The 13,639-nt window shown below is 34.0% G+C and overlaps 1 protein-coding gene across 1 annotated transcript in view; it reads right to left on the bottom strand.

The window, feature by feature from the left end:
• The window catches only part of LOC130869261 (solute carrier organic anion transporter family member 6C1-like), a 113,985-nt gene that overhangs the window by 70,224 nt on the left and 30,122 nt on the right, over nt 1–13,639 (bottom strand). The window contains exon 8 of the mRNA XM_057761266.1: nt 6,827–7,022. Within this exon, the coding sequence (XP_057617249.1) occupies nt 6,827–7,022 (196 nt within the window). The remainder of the gene's footprint in view (nt 1–6,826; nt 7,023–13,639) is intronic.

Raw genomic sequence — 13,639 nt, 5'->3', positions numbered from 1 at the left:
CTCCTCAGAGCTGTCTCTCTCATGCCTCCAGTCAGTCCTCCTTCTCAGAGCTGTCTCTCTCATGCCTCCAGTCAGTCCTCCTACTCAGAGCTGCCCCTCTCATGCCTCCAGTCAGTCCTCCTACTCAGAGCTGTCTCTCTCATGCCTCCAGTCAATCCTCCCTGCCAAGGGCCCACTAATTCAGAACAGCACCTGAGCTCCAAGGAATGACAGAAGGAGCTCCATGACTTGCAGCATGACCTAGGAACAGAGCTTTGGTGGATTTTTTTTTTTTTTGGTTTTGTTTTTGTTTTCGCTCATAGCAGGAATAGCTCAGTTTCTTATTGAGAGAAAAATATCAAGAAGAGGCCATCTTCTACTATAGAAACAACTGCAGCTAAGACATAAAGCAATCAATTTGATGCTGATTAAATTTCCTAAGGTATTGGTCATTCAGTATGTGGAGGACTGTCTCCTCTCCTGCTCATCAAATCAGTGCTTAAATGAGTACTTAGTTTTCATATTAGATGAAATAAAAGATCAAAATTAAAATTTTGTGTCTAAGTCTATGGGATGTACTTTTAACTGCCTAGCACTACTAAGGGTTTGACCCCACTTTTTAAGTTGTTTCCTGGAGACTCTTGGTTAAATTTGACGGGAAATTTAACACCTAAAATGCAACAGGAAGGTTAAAACTCAACATTAACCCACTTCATGTATACATTAGCACATGAAGGATAGAGATACACCGAGAACTTAAAACAACCTAACTTAAGAGAAAAGAAATATTGCAGAAGGGTTGTGAATGTAGAAAGGGTGCATGAACGGAAACATTTGTAACAGTGAAGCTGATGGACCTCAGTAAACAGATGTTGGAAAGGGTGGCACATGTGTGACTTGGACACAAAAATGGAAAAGAATCAAAATGGCATCAGACTTTCGAAAGTTTGATCAATGCTGGCAAAGTCAATCTGAACTGAGATTTCATTCTGACTTCTTCACAATATAACTCTCCCTACTTGCATGACATCTTTAGAGACCCCCTCAGTTTGTGATCGCACTTCTGCTGGTCATATTCAGGAGCTTCAACTGTTCCCCGCATTTCTCTGTAACAGTATGATTTCAATGACTTAAGCATTCTGATATGGGTACAATAGTTTAGACTGTAACATTTGATTCTCATTTTTAATTAGTAATAATAAATTCTTTCTGTATATTTCCAGTTATATAAATATAAATAAAAGTCTTATTTCAAATCATTTTTCCATTTTATGTTGTTAATTTTTTATATTAGATGGTTTATATGATCAGAAACAAATCTTTAGTTTTCTATATATTTATTTTCAATATATATATTATTTATTTTTTAAATCTGTTTCTTCATTTAAAAAAAATAAAAGTCCTTTAAAGCCAAACATGATGGCATATACCTTTAATCCCAGGTTTTGGGAGGCAGAGACAAAGGCAGATGAATCTCTGCAAGTTTGAGGCCATCTTGGTCTATATAGTGAGTACAAGAACAACCAGGTATACATAGTATGACCCTGTATCAAGCCCTTCCCCAGGAAAAAAAAAAGTAAAAGAAGTTCTTGAAAGGGCAGATTTAATTTTTATGAAGTTCAATTCGCAATGTTCTGCCTGGGTTATGTGTTTTATATCTCGTGAAAGAAATCCTAGAGAACTTCAAAATTAAAAATATTTTCCCTTATATTCTTAGAATATTATATTGTACATTTATACCTATGGTTCATTTTAAATTCCTCTACATAATACAAAATGGGGTTCCAAGTTGGTTTATATGAAAATAAAGACATGTAATGGTACCAACCCAATAGTATTATTACATCTTTATTTTTAATTATATTTTATTTGTGGGTATGCATGTGTCTGTATAAGATCATGTCATGGAGTTAGGTACCCTCAGACACAAAAAGTATGTCAGATCCCCCAGAGCTGGGATAACAGGCAGTTCTGAACTGACTGACACAGGTTCTTGGAACCAAATTCATGCTCTCTGGAATTATAACCGGCATTCTTAAGCATGAGCAATCTCTCTAGCCATGTTAATAGTATTTATATATAATATGAATTTTGTTCTTTAAAATTTTTATAGGTTTTGAGATTATAATATAATTAAATTTCTCCACTCCCTTTTTTTCCTCCAAGCCTTGCCCACTCTCCTTCAAATTCATGGTTTAATTTTTTTCACTAAATAGTATTGTATGCATCTATGCATATATTTCTAAATCTATAATCTGTTTACTCCATATGATGTTACACACACATACAAATATATACACACACACACACACACACACACACACACACACACACACACATATATATATATATATATATATATATATATATATATATTTCAAGGGCCATAAAGTCAGCTAATAATAATTTTATAAATGGCTCTAGAGTCTCTACTTCATTGCATCTGTACCCAGCCCAAATCAAATATCAAACTTCTATACAGACATGTGACTCTATTCATATACTCTTCATTCTGGTCCACTGACAAGCTTTTAACACTTCCTTGATTAACAGAGTTCTACATTTTCTTTTTGAGACAGGGTTTCTCTGTAGTGTTGAAACCTGTCCTGGAACTTGAACTCACAAAGATCTGCCTGTCTCTGGCTCCCAAGTGCTGGGATTAAGGGCATGTGCCTCCACCGCCCGGCTGAGTTCTACAATTCTTTTTGGAAGCAAATAGAATTAGTCTTCTAATTTTGTTTCTTTTTTTGTTCTTCTAGGTCCCTGCATATCAATGACAATATTAGATTTTTTTGCTAATATCTACGAAGGACAGTCTGATGCGATTTTGTTGTCATTAAACTGAATACATAGCAGAAATTTGGGAAGGAGTCAACACTTCATAAAAAATAAATCATCCAGCTTAAGAACATGGAGTTGCTTTCTTTTAAAAAATGTCTCTAATTATTTTTACCAATATATTGTAATAATCAATACAGAGTTTTCACATTTAATTTACATCATTGTTAATAACATTTTAAATGCTTCTGTAGTCCAAACTGGCCTCGAATTAACAGAGATCTCTCTGCCTCTGCGTTCCTGAGTGTTAGGTGCCACCATTGCCTGTCTTGCTTCTTGTATATTTTGTTTTCATTTTTAGTAATTTCTTCTAGTTATATATCTTTTGCTTTCATTATTACATGTCCTGTTTGAAATCTTCCTACATTTATGAGAAAAATTATTCATTGCTATAAACTTGTACTTTATTGCTTTTATGTCATGTTTTAATATTTTACATATTTCTACTTTTTTGCTTTAAAAAATATGTGCTGATCCATTCATTGTTGGTGTTCATATCACTGCCTTTTTATATAGCTGTACATAATTTTCAATTTTCAATCTATCTTATGAGTTTCTAATTTTTTATTATTTTGTGGTCAAAATGAACACATATAATTATTTTGCATTTCTTAAGATCGGTTGAGGCAAATTTTGTTACCTAAGGTATAATCCATCCTAAATGACGTTCCCTTCTCTGATAGTAAATATGTGTCAATAGGTGTTAAATATAATATTGATTAAAGTCTGTGAGGTCCACTTATTTTACAGTACAGTAATGTTTTTTTTAATCCGTCTGAGTTATTTGTGCTCAAGAAACATGAGACATTTAAATCTCCACAATTATGTTATTAGATTTTAATTCTCCTTGTGCGTTTAGTGATATTTGGTTAATGTAGTTGGTTAGTTTCTGTAGCTGCATTGTGAGTATATGTATATATATTTATATTACATATATTTATTATATATGAAATATATATTTGAAGAAGGATGCTTAATAGAAATCCCACATTAGCTCATAACTGAGAAATAGATGGTTATTTATTTAGGGGTAGACTCACAAATCAAAATCCTCTGCTTGAATGGAGATCAGAAACTAAAATCTGTAACTGGAACAGAGAGGCTGGAAAAGAGGCCAGACTCATCCTCTACATCAGTATATATAGTATAAGAGGCCACAACCCAGTGGGTAGGTAACCAAATGCTGTAAGACTTCCTACAGCACATATTATATATAAATTTTATATATAATATATACATTACATGCTTTTCTAATCCCACATGGTACCCCACTAATAAAAATAATTGTCCTTCTTTATACATCAGTTAAAGATAGTTTAATTTCAAAATGAGAATTTTTGGAATTATGATGTATCAATGCTTATGACAAATTTATGCCCTACTATGTCCTTTCCTTTTGCAATATATACCTTACTTTTATTTATCACACACATGGATAATCAGAATAAAAGCAATTTACTACACCAAACCAGTTGTGTGGATGGTATGTCAGACAAACATGTTTTATAAGTGTGTTTCCTTTCTGAAATTGTTCATAAACCCTCATTTCTCCTATGATAAAGGCTGGGATTGAGACATAACACCTTTAATTGTCATGGCCAGAATTGTGGAAGTCAGAGTTAAACTACTGCATTATAGTGCAACAAGGCTGAAATGGTTCACTTACTGAATACCGTGAAGTGTTCTACCAGTCCTTTCTAAGTTCATAAAGCTTTCTTGAAGTGAAATAAGTAAATAAAGTCAGTGTTGTTCAGCACACATTTCTTCCTTCATATGTCACTTGTCACCAAGTTAACTAGAACATGATACCACTCTGAGCAAGGACTATTGTTCCTATATGAGTATTGGAATCTTATTTAAAATTATACATAGGATTTGGAACACAGTTCAGAAAACACAGTGCTTCTCCAGAATAACAAAGCCCTGGTTTCTATCCTGAGAACTGCAAAAGCCAGGAGTAGCGCTTGGGAGTTGGATATAAGAGGATTATCTTTGACTACACTCTTCATTTAATTTAAACCTAGCATGAGATTCTTTTCCAAAAAGTAAAATAAGGATGAACTCTGGGTTTGATAAACTATAAGGGAGCTCCTCTCATGCCTGGACAAAACTGATTATTCCTTTCTTACTGGCCATTAATTGCCTGCAGCTCTTAATTTGGGTATGGGGCCTTGTGAGATTTCTCCCATCATGTTGGAATGTCAACTGCCATTGTTTTGTTAGGCCTTCGTTCAGGGACCATATTGTTAAGATTTCCTGAGAGCAGTTCCCTGTCAAATAGAATAGATATTGTCTTATATACAAAGTAAGATAATATTCACTTTCTAAATTTTTGCATCAGAAGACATAGTTTGATCATATTTTTCATGTTTGTAACAAACCATTTATTCATGAAACAAACACAATTTTAAAGCACTTTATCTTCTTTGGAAAATTCTATCTTACTGTAAGATATAAATATAATTCCTACTTTTTCCTAGCACCACAATATTTATTGTGCATACATAGATCTTGTACATACTGAACAATTATGTAAAATTGCTTATGATGCCTTAAATTTTATTTCCCAGGAATATATTTTTTAAAAATGTAACACTCCTTGTAGGTCGGAATGTCTATACACACTAAGTTTCTGAGTATTTTTAATGTATCACTGAGACATCTATTTGAACCTTAAAAAGATTTTCAGGAAATACAATACCACCATATTTGTTTTGGCTTCAAAATAAATATTTATTTGTTGCCATTGAGTCCTCCAACTTGGTTTCATTGCTTTGATTTTTAAAGCAGTTTATTATCCACTCATAACCTTTTGGGGTTTTTTTGTTCTATGTATATAGGCTCTTTGAAGTATATGGAAATCTTTATTTGGGAAAATGTCATAATTCTATTTTAACTCAAATGCACTTTGAAAAGATATTCTATGAATTATAAATAATTTACAAATTTAGAGAGAAGCAGCATGTTCATAACATCTAGTATTCACATATATGAGGGTCAACAGCACTTTAGCTTAGACATTAAGTGAGAAATGTTTTATTTTATATATTAATGATTTTGCTCACATTGGATATGTGAGAAATTTATTTGGGAAACTCATTTACAAACAAAGACTTAAAAATATTTTTTCCATTTTTCTTTTTCCTGGAGTGAGGAATCATTTAACATTAAGTCTTATTAATTTTGTGTTCAGAGAATCTTTTTCAGTTGACATGTCATTAATTCTCCAAGTGCGGGCTTTAATTTTTATGTTCTTCACTGCACAGTATGATTGTTCCACCAGAATAAGAAAAGGTTTTGCACAAGAAAGGATTTTAATTTTTATAAGACTTATAATTTATCATTTTTTCAGTTATGAATATGTCTTTTTTTTTTTTTGCTATGTCTACAAATTCAAGACCTTGGCTCCATTTGTAAGAGAAGCAAAGCTAAAGCCATGTTTTCTAACCTTGGGGCCAGCTCCAGGAGCTTGTACTGGACATTAGTTTGCTGTAAGCTACTCCATTAAAGTTGAAAGTGCTCTTGTTCTCTTTCATCCTTTCACTTGCTTATCCTTTGGTTTTCAGTTGTATTTCTGTTGTACAATATTTAATATTAACCTATGCCAAACCCTTTGAATTTTTTGCATATTTAAATTAAAATGTTCATGTGCATGCTTGCACATACATACTTTAAACTCATCCTTGATATCTACAAGACTGCTGACAGATCAGTTCAAGAACAAAAGGTCAGATCACATATATATATTCTTATACCATTTTGTATTTGCTGCATACCTTAATACAAAGTTCAAATTTTGATTCTAAATCATTTATAAATATAAGACAAACATATCTCTATGAGTTATGCAACTTTAATATAAAGAATAAAACTGTGTTTTATACTTCATTTATATGTTTAAAAACTCCAAGAGTTATATAAATATATGTTGCTACTGGATTATTTTTTCTGGAAATTATTTCCTGGATTATTAGTTAAATAATTATCTAGTAAAAAAACTTATATTTACCCATCATAATCTTCATTGATTCCAGCAAATTTCACTGTTTCACACTCTACAGAAAGGATTAATACAAAAAGACAAAGTGATACAAAAGATGTCAATACTGTAAATCTTATTTTGTTCCTGCAAGACATTTCCAATCTGTCTACAATTAAACCTCCCAGGAAACGGCCAACTGTATATCCACAAATCATAAAAAGTGCTGTGAAAAGGAAAAGAAAATACTGTTAAAAAGTAATCTGTTGAGAGTACAGAAAAATTACACATAGGTGACAATCCCTCTAACCAAATACATTTTTAAAAAGCAAAGCACAAAACCTAGAAGATGTTGTATCTGGACTTTTTAATATATACCACCATATGCATGGGGATGGAGCCATTATAGGTCTCCTGGATTCTGGTCGAGATGGTGCTTTGTTGCCAGGATATACACAAGATATCCAGTACAGACTAGGAATTTAATCCATACCACACAGAAGCTATGAGCTGTCTTATTGAGAGATATTATTACTTAGCTGATTGAATTATGTTTATTGCAAGAGATTTAATTTAAATAAAAGAAGTAGAAGTAATGGGTAGAGATACCATATAACAACACAAACACACGATTAAATCATACCATAATAAATATACACACCTGAAATGTTCCACAAAAATGGAAAAATTGAAAGATGTCATGCAATATTAATTTAAGATGTGTTACATTTGTTTATGCTAGGGAACATTTGTTTAATGATGCAAAAATATGTTACATTCTTCTATGCTGGATTTGTTTAACTCTGTGAAGCTGTGTTACTGTGCCTCTCTAAAATACCTGTTTACTGTAATAAAAAACTGAATGGCCAATAGCAAGGCAGGAGAAAAGATAGGCAACGCTGGCATGAAGAGAGAATAAATAGAAAGAGAACTCTGGAGAGAGAGAGAGAGAGAGAGAGAGAGAGAGAGAGAGAGAGAGAGAGGATCAAAGAAATGAGAAAAGGAGGAGAGAAGAACTCAAAGGACTAGTCATCCAGCCACACAACCAGCAATGAAATAAGAAGTAAAGAAAGCATACAGAAATAGAGAAAGAAAGAAGTCCAGAGGCAAAAGATAAATGGGATAATTTATTTTAAGAAAAACTGACTAGAAACAAGCCAAGCTTAGGCCTGGCATTCATAATTAAGAATAAGCCTCCATGTGTTTTATTTTGGGAGCTCCCAAATACCAAAGACCAAAAGACTAAAGAATAAAGAGTCAGAGTAAAAAGATAACCAATAACAAAAAGAAGCAAGAAATAAAGGAGACATTCGAAAAAGAAAAACAAATGAGAAAAGTGGTTAAGAAAACATAATTGAGATAATAAAAATATCAAGTTCAGGTCCAAAGTGGTAGAACAGCGATACTAGGCACTAGTTTTCTCTTCCATGGGATGGAAACAAAATGAAAGACTTGGAACTTGTCATGAAAAGAAAAGTGGTTCAGCACTGGAAGTTTCACAGAAAATGAAACCTGGGCCATTCCACAAACTAAAGAGTGACAAAGCAAGGTGAGCAAAAACCCTGGCTCCTAGAATACAAAATTTAATAGAGAAGTAGAGTCTGTACTCCTAGGGTGGAAGTGACAGTGGAAGCCAAGTCTTGGCATATAAGGCTGAAACCTATATACAAGTAGCCTATAATAGGAAAATCTTACTGCTAGAGTACCTGGTATCAGGGACTCAACGTTGAGAATGGAAATCCCAACAGAGTCACATCTCAGACTTCTACCGAACACCTCAGTGCATTGCTGGGTAAGCAGCAACTAAAGGCAAAGTCAAGAAAGTTATACCTGAGTATATTTGATACAATGTACTGACAGATTTATGCTCACACACACTGTGAGAGGCATTCCAGGAATATTCCCATGTCTTAGATGCTTCCTGTGCCCCCAGATGCAAAATCTAAAAGTCTTCAGAGCAAATGTATCCATTCAGAATAGTGCTTATCCTTCCAAATCTAGTGTTCAGTGAGAAGAGCTTGTTGTATCCCAAATATTGTCTATTTCTCCATTCTACAGAATAAAACATCTTTTTAAGTAAAGATATATCTAAAGCAGCTTTTTCACTCCTATGCTCATATGGCAAGGCAGTCTCCCTGTTCCACTATCAATATCCATGCTTAGGGCATTGAAGACCAAGACTCTAGAGAGTACATGTTCCTAGTACAACCCTCTGACTTTGTCAAAAGTTGGTCACAGTGTGCTTCTGTGCCCACTATTTTAGTGACAAAAGAATTAGAACAATCTGAAAATACAACCTACTTATTTTATTCTCATCTTATTCGTTGAATTTTTAAACTTTAAAAGATACAGAGATATCTTAGGCAGGAAGATAATTTCACTAATTTTTTCCTCCATTTATTTTCATTTAAATTTGTATTTTTATTTCTTGTTATTTTTCTTATATTTATCTTAATTTTACTGAATTTCACTCTCTTCTAAATTTTCCTTTTCATGTTTTCATTTTTCCTTCTTATTTCTATTTTTATCCTTCACACTTTTTCTTTTTCTTCTTTTCTTTTTTAAATGATGGGGATTTTCATGTACCCTAGGCAACTGTTCCAGCACTGAGTGACTGTTCCAGCCTTTGAATTTCTTGTTTATTTATCTATTTTTATTATCTTAAAAAGTTCTTCTCCTTTTCTCTATTCTCCACCCCACAGTAACTAGGCATTAACCCAGGGCCTGGTGTATATTGGAATGTTATTGTGCCCTAAGTTATATTTTCTGAAGAGGTTCTGAAGAGCTAAGTAGAAACATGCCTGAGCTATGGGCTAAATAAGTGTTGTAATTAATACAGTTTTGTGTGATTATTTGCGTCTGGAAAATGATTGCACAGTCTCCATTTACATAATGACTTGCAATGTGGGACATGAATTGACATAAGTCCTTAAAAACCTTTAAAAAAGAAAAGAGCTTCTAAACCCACAAAAACAGGAACCAACTACAGTTTCATGGTAGTTGCATTACTTTTCAGATGGTCTCTTATTTGCTGGCAGAGAGCAGAGGCATGGCTCCTTTAAGAGAAGGCTTCCTGACTCAGCATTAGCAGCAAAATCTCTGAAGCTTCTTTGAGAGATGGCTTCCTGGTTCATGCTGATAAACAACTCTGGCTCTTTCAGGAGGCCAAGCACTTAAATATAATTTGTGGACAGGATGCTGTAAGTTACTTGGTGGCAGCATGGGCCCACTGCTTCCCAGAATTGGGGTGACATAAGAGATGACTCAGAGGTTAAGAGAATGGATTACTCTTCCAGAAGTTCTGAGTGGGACTCCCAGTAACCACATGGTGCATTACAACCATCTATAATGGGTTCTGGCTCCCTATTCTGTCAAGTAGGCAGAACACTGTATACACAATAAATAAATCTTTAAAAAATTCCAATACCATTTTAAAATGTAATGCAAAATTTAAAAATACAGATTAACAGATAGTAATCTATAATAGTCAAACTGTAGTCATGTTAGGTTTTCTAGATGTAGAGATATATTTCAGATTGACAGGTATTCAAACCCTTCAAAAAACTTACAGAATATGGCATTTAAAATGTTTGTTTTTTTAAAAGATTTTTTAAATATTTATTTATTTATTATGTATACAATATTCTTTCTGCGTGTATGCCTAAAGGCCAGAAGAGGGCACCAGACCTCATTACAGATGGTTGTGAGCCACCATGTGGTTACTGGGAATTGAACTCAGGACCTTTGGAAGAGCAGGCAATGCTCTTAATCGCTGAGTCATCTCTCCAGCCCCCTTAAAATGTTTTAAGAACTTAAGATGTTTCAGCTAGACTGTGGTGGCACATGACTTTAATCCCAGTACTCACAAGGGAGAGGCAGGTGTATCTCTGTGAGTTTGAGGCCAGCCTGGTCTCCAAGAGTTCCAGGTAGGCTCCAAAGCTACACAAAGAAACCCTGTCTTGAAAAAGAAAAGAACTTAGACATTTCTCAATAGTGAGGTAAGTCTGCTTCTGGCAGCAACAGTTACTTCAGAGAGGTTAATGGGCATTGAAAAAACTCATTATGGAATTTGCTTTCAATGTGACAAGGCTAGTCATTTGTGCAGGAAACTATTCTTGCCTGGACTGCTTGGTGATATGCTGTATAAACTGGACATGTAGAGCCTATAGAAAAATAACTGCTGAACTCAAATGAAGAAGGTGAGAGAGTTATTCAGGGTTTCTGCTTCATGAAAGAGTCTGCCAGTTATTCTACTAGAAATATAAGAAAGTGTTTGATAAATTGCCAATAAAGACAAAACACTCTTTCAAATTTCCTGCTTCATGGAAAAGTCTGCCAGATACTATGGGTCTGTAGACTGACGATGGATGCCGCAACATTACAAAAGAACTTTGTGTAACTGTCCAGGCAATGAGCTGACTCTCTCAATTCTAGAGTTTTGGAAGTTGTTGACAATGTACTTCCTGTTTACTTGGTACTATTACATTCTTCTGGGGTCTTCGATGTAGTTGAAGACAGATAGTTATAGCTTTCCTTAGTTATGATAAATAATAAATTTGATATAAAACAAAAATATTATAATTATAATTCTTGCTTTTGTATATATAATTTTCCTATGCTAAAGTTAAAACATTTTTATTTAGACAGAAAAAAAAGGGAGATTAGGTAGGATTTCCTCCTATACCATTGGTTAATAAAGAAGTTACTTAGGCCTATGGCAAGGCAGAATAGAGTTAGGCAGGGAAAACTAAACTGAATGCAGGGAGAAAGAAGGCAGCGTCAGAGTGATACCATATAGCTGCTGAATGAAACAGGCACTGGAACCATACTGGTAAACCATGAGCCTCGTGGTAAATAAAAATTAATAGAAATGTGGTAATTTAAGATGTAAGAGCTAGGTAGAAATATGCCTGAGCCATCGGCCAAACAGTGTTGTAGCTAATAGAGTTCTATGTGGTTATTTGGGTCTGGGAAGCCAGGAAATGAGCATGCAGTCTCCATTTAGAGCTGAGGTTAGTTCCAGGACAAATATCCACACCATAGCATTAGAGATCAAAACATAATTGTAGGAGAGACCACATCTACATCTATATTCTACAACAATCAAGGTTGCTGCAGGGCAAACTGCATGTAACAGGTAAATCGGGTGATGGAATGTCAAACAGCAAAATCTGTGATTCTAGTTGTTAACCTCCACCATGAAGCACCTTCAGTTAGCCCATAGACCCTCCAACCTGAATGCAGCAACCAACCCAAGAATCACTTATGAATAGCAGTGTCTTTGGAAGTCTGTGACTCCAAACAGTGCTATGGCTCCAGGAGGAGTCACCATTGACAATGTATACCAAAACTATGTTGCCTCCCCATCTGCTTGGGTAAGCAGAGATGGCGCTTGCATTTCCCAGCAACCCAACCCTGAATCACACAGAAATTATTTAATTACAAGACTGTTTGGCCAGTGGCTCAAGAATATTCCTAGCTAGCACTTATTTCTTAAATCAACCCTTTGCTATTAATCTGTGTTCCACCATGAGGCTGTGGGCTACTGGTAAATTTCTAGCATCCTATTCATTGATAGCTACATACTATCTCCCTGACTCGGCCTACTGTCTCTATATATCTCTGTTCAGATTTATTGCCTGACTCTACTCTGCTAAGCAAAACATCATTTTATTAACAAATGGTACTAAAACATATTCACAGCATACAGAGGAGAAACCCACAACATGCTTGAAATGCCAGAATGTGTCCACTCTATGAAGATTTGCATAAAAGAAAGTATACTCTAATCTCGACATGGTAATCTAAGTTGTCAAGCTGTGATCCAATTATGTAAAAAACAGACCAGATAATGCCAAGTGACATTGGAAGAATAATTCAATATATTATGAAATCCATCCATATAAAATAAAGATCTGTCCATGTGATTTTATGTGGAAATTTCAATATGAAAAAATATAAAAAGTAGCAATACATAACAGATGAACAGTATAAGTTAATGAAGATAAAAATTCAATATATTATGAAATCCATCCATATAAAATAAAGATCTGTCCATGTGACTTTATGTGGAAATTTCAATATGAAAAAATATGAAAAGTAGCAATACATAACAGATGAACAGTATCAATTAATAAAGATAAATAAAAATAAGAAAAAAACACAATAAAGAAAGATTCTGAAAAAAATAATACAAAGCTTGGAAATGCAAATCTTGATAAATTTAACCAAAACCAATTGCTCTGGGTATGGCAGATAAATAATTGTAGTCCCAGCTACAGATCAAGTTCCAATTCAAGACCAGTCTAGGCTATATTCCATCTAATCTCAACTAACAAAATTAGTCAAAAGCCTTACCAAAACACTAAATCAAGCTAAAGAGAAAAATATCACTATGTGACCAGCAAGATTGTTCTATAAGAAAAGATGCATGCTACCAACTCCTGGGACCCCATGGTAGAAGGAAAGAATGGCTCCCCTAAGATGCCTCTTTACTTCTACAAGTAATTTGTTGGAAGACCATGCACACATACAAACACAAAAACAGAAATGATAAATGAATAATACATGAAAATAAAAATCATTTCTAAAAACATGATGTCATTGAATTAAGTATATAAATAACACATCCATCATAAACTCGTTAATAGATATAAATGCATTTCTGTTTTGTGTTTAGAAATATGTCATGGAAAGCAAATATTTGGATATTTTATATAGGCATTTGTGGGTATATTTAAAATAAAATGAAATATATAAAGTGTGAGAGCAATAACTTCCAAGTAATTACCACAGATTAAGATTAATTTGAGGAACTTCAGAGAAGTGGACAGTTAGCACCCT

This window comes from Chionomys nivalis, chromosome 2 (genome assembly GCF_950005125.1).
Source record: "Chionomys nivalis chromosome 2, mChiNiv1.1, whole genome shotgun sequence".
Lineage (NCBI taxonomy): Eukaryota > Metazoa > Chordata > Mammalia > Rodentia > Cricetidae > Chionomys > Chionomys nivalis.
This window is presented reverse-complemented; position numbering and strand designations above follow the sequence as displayed.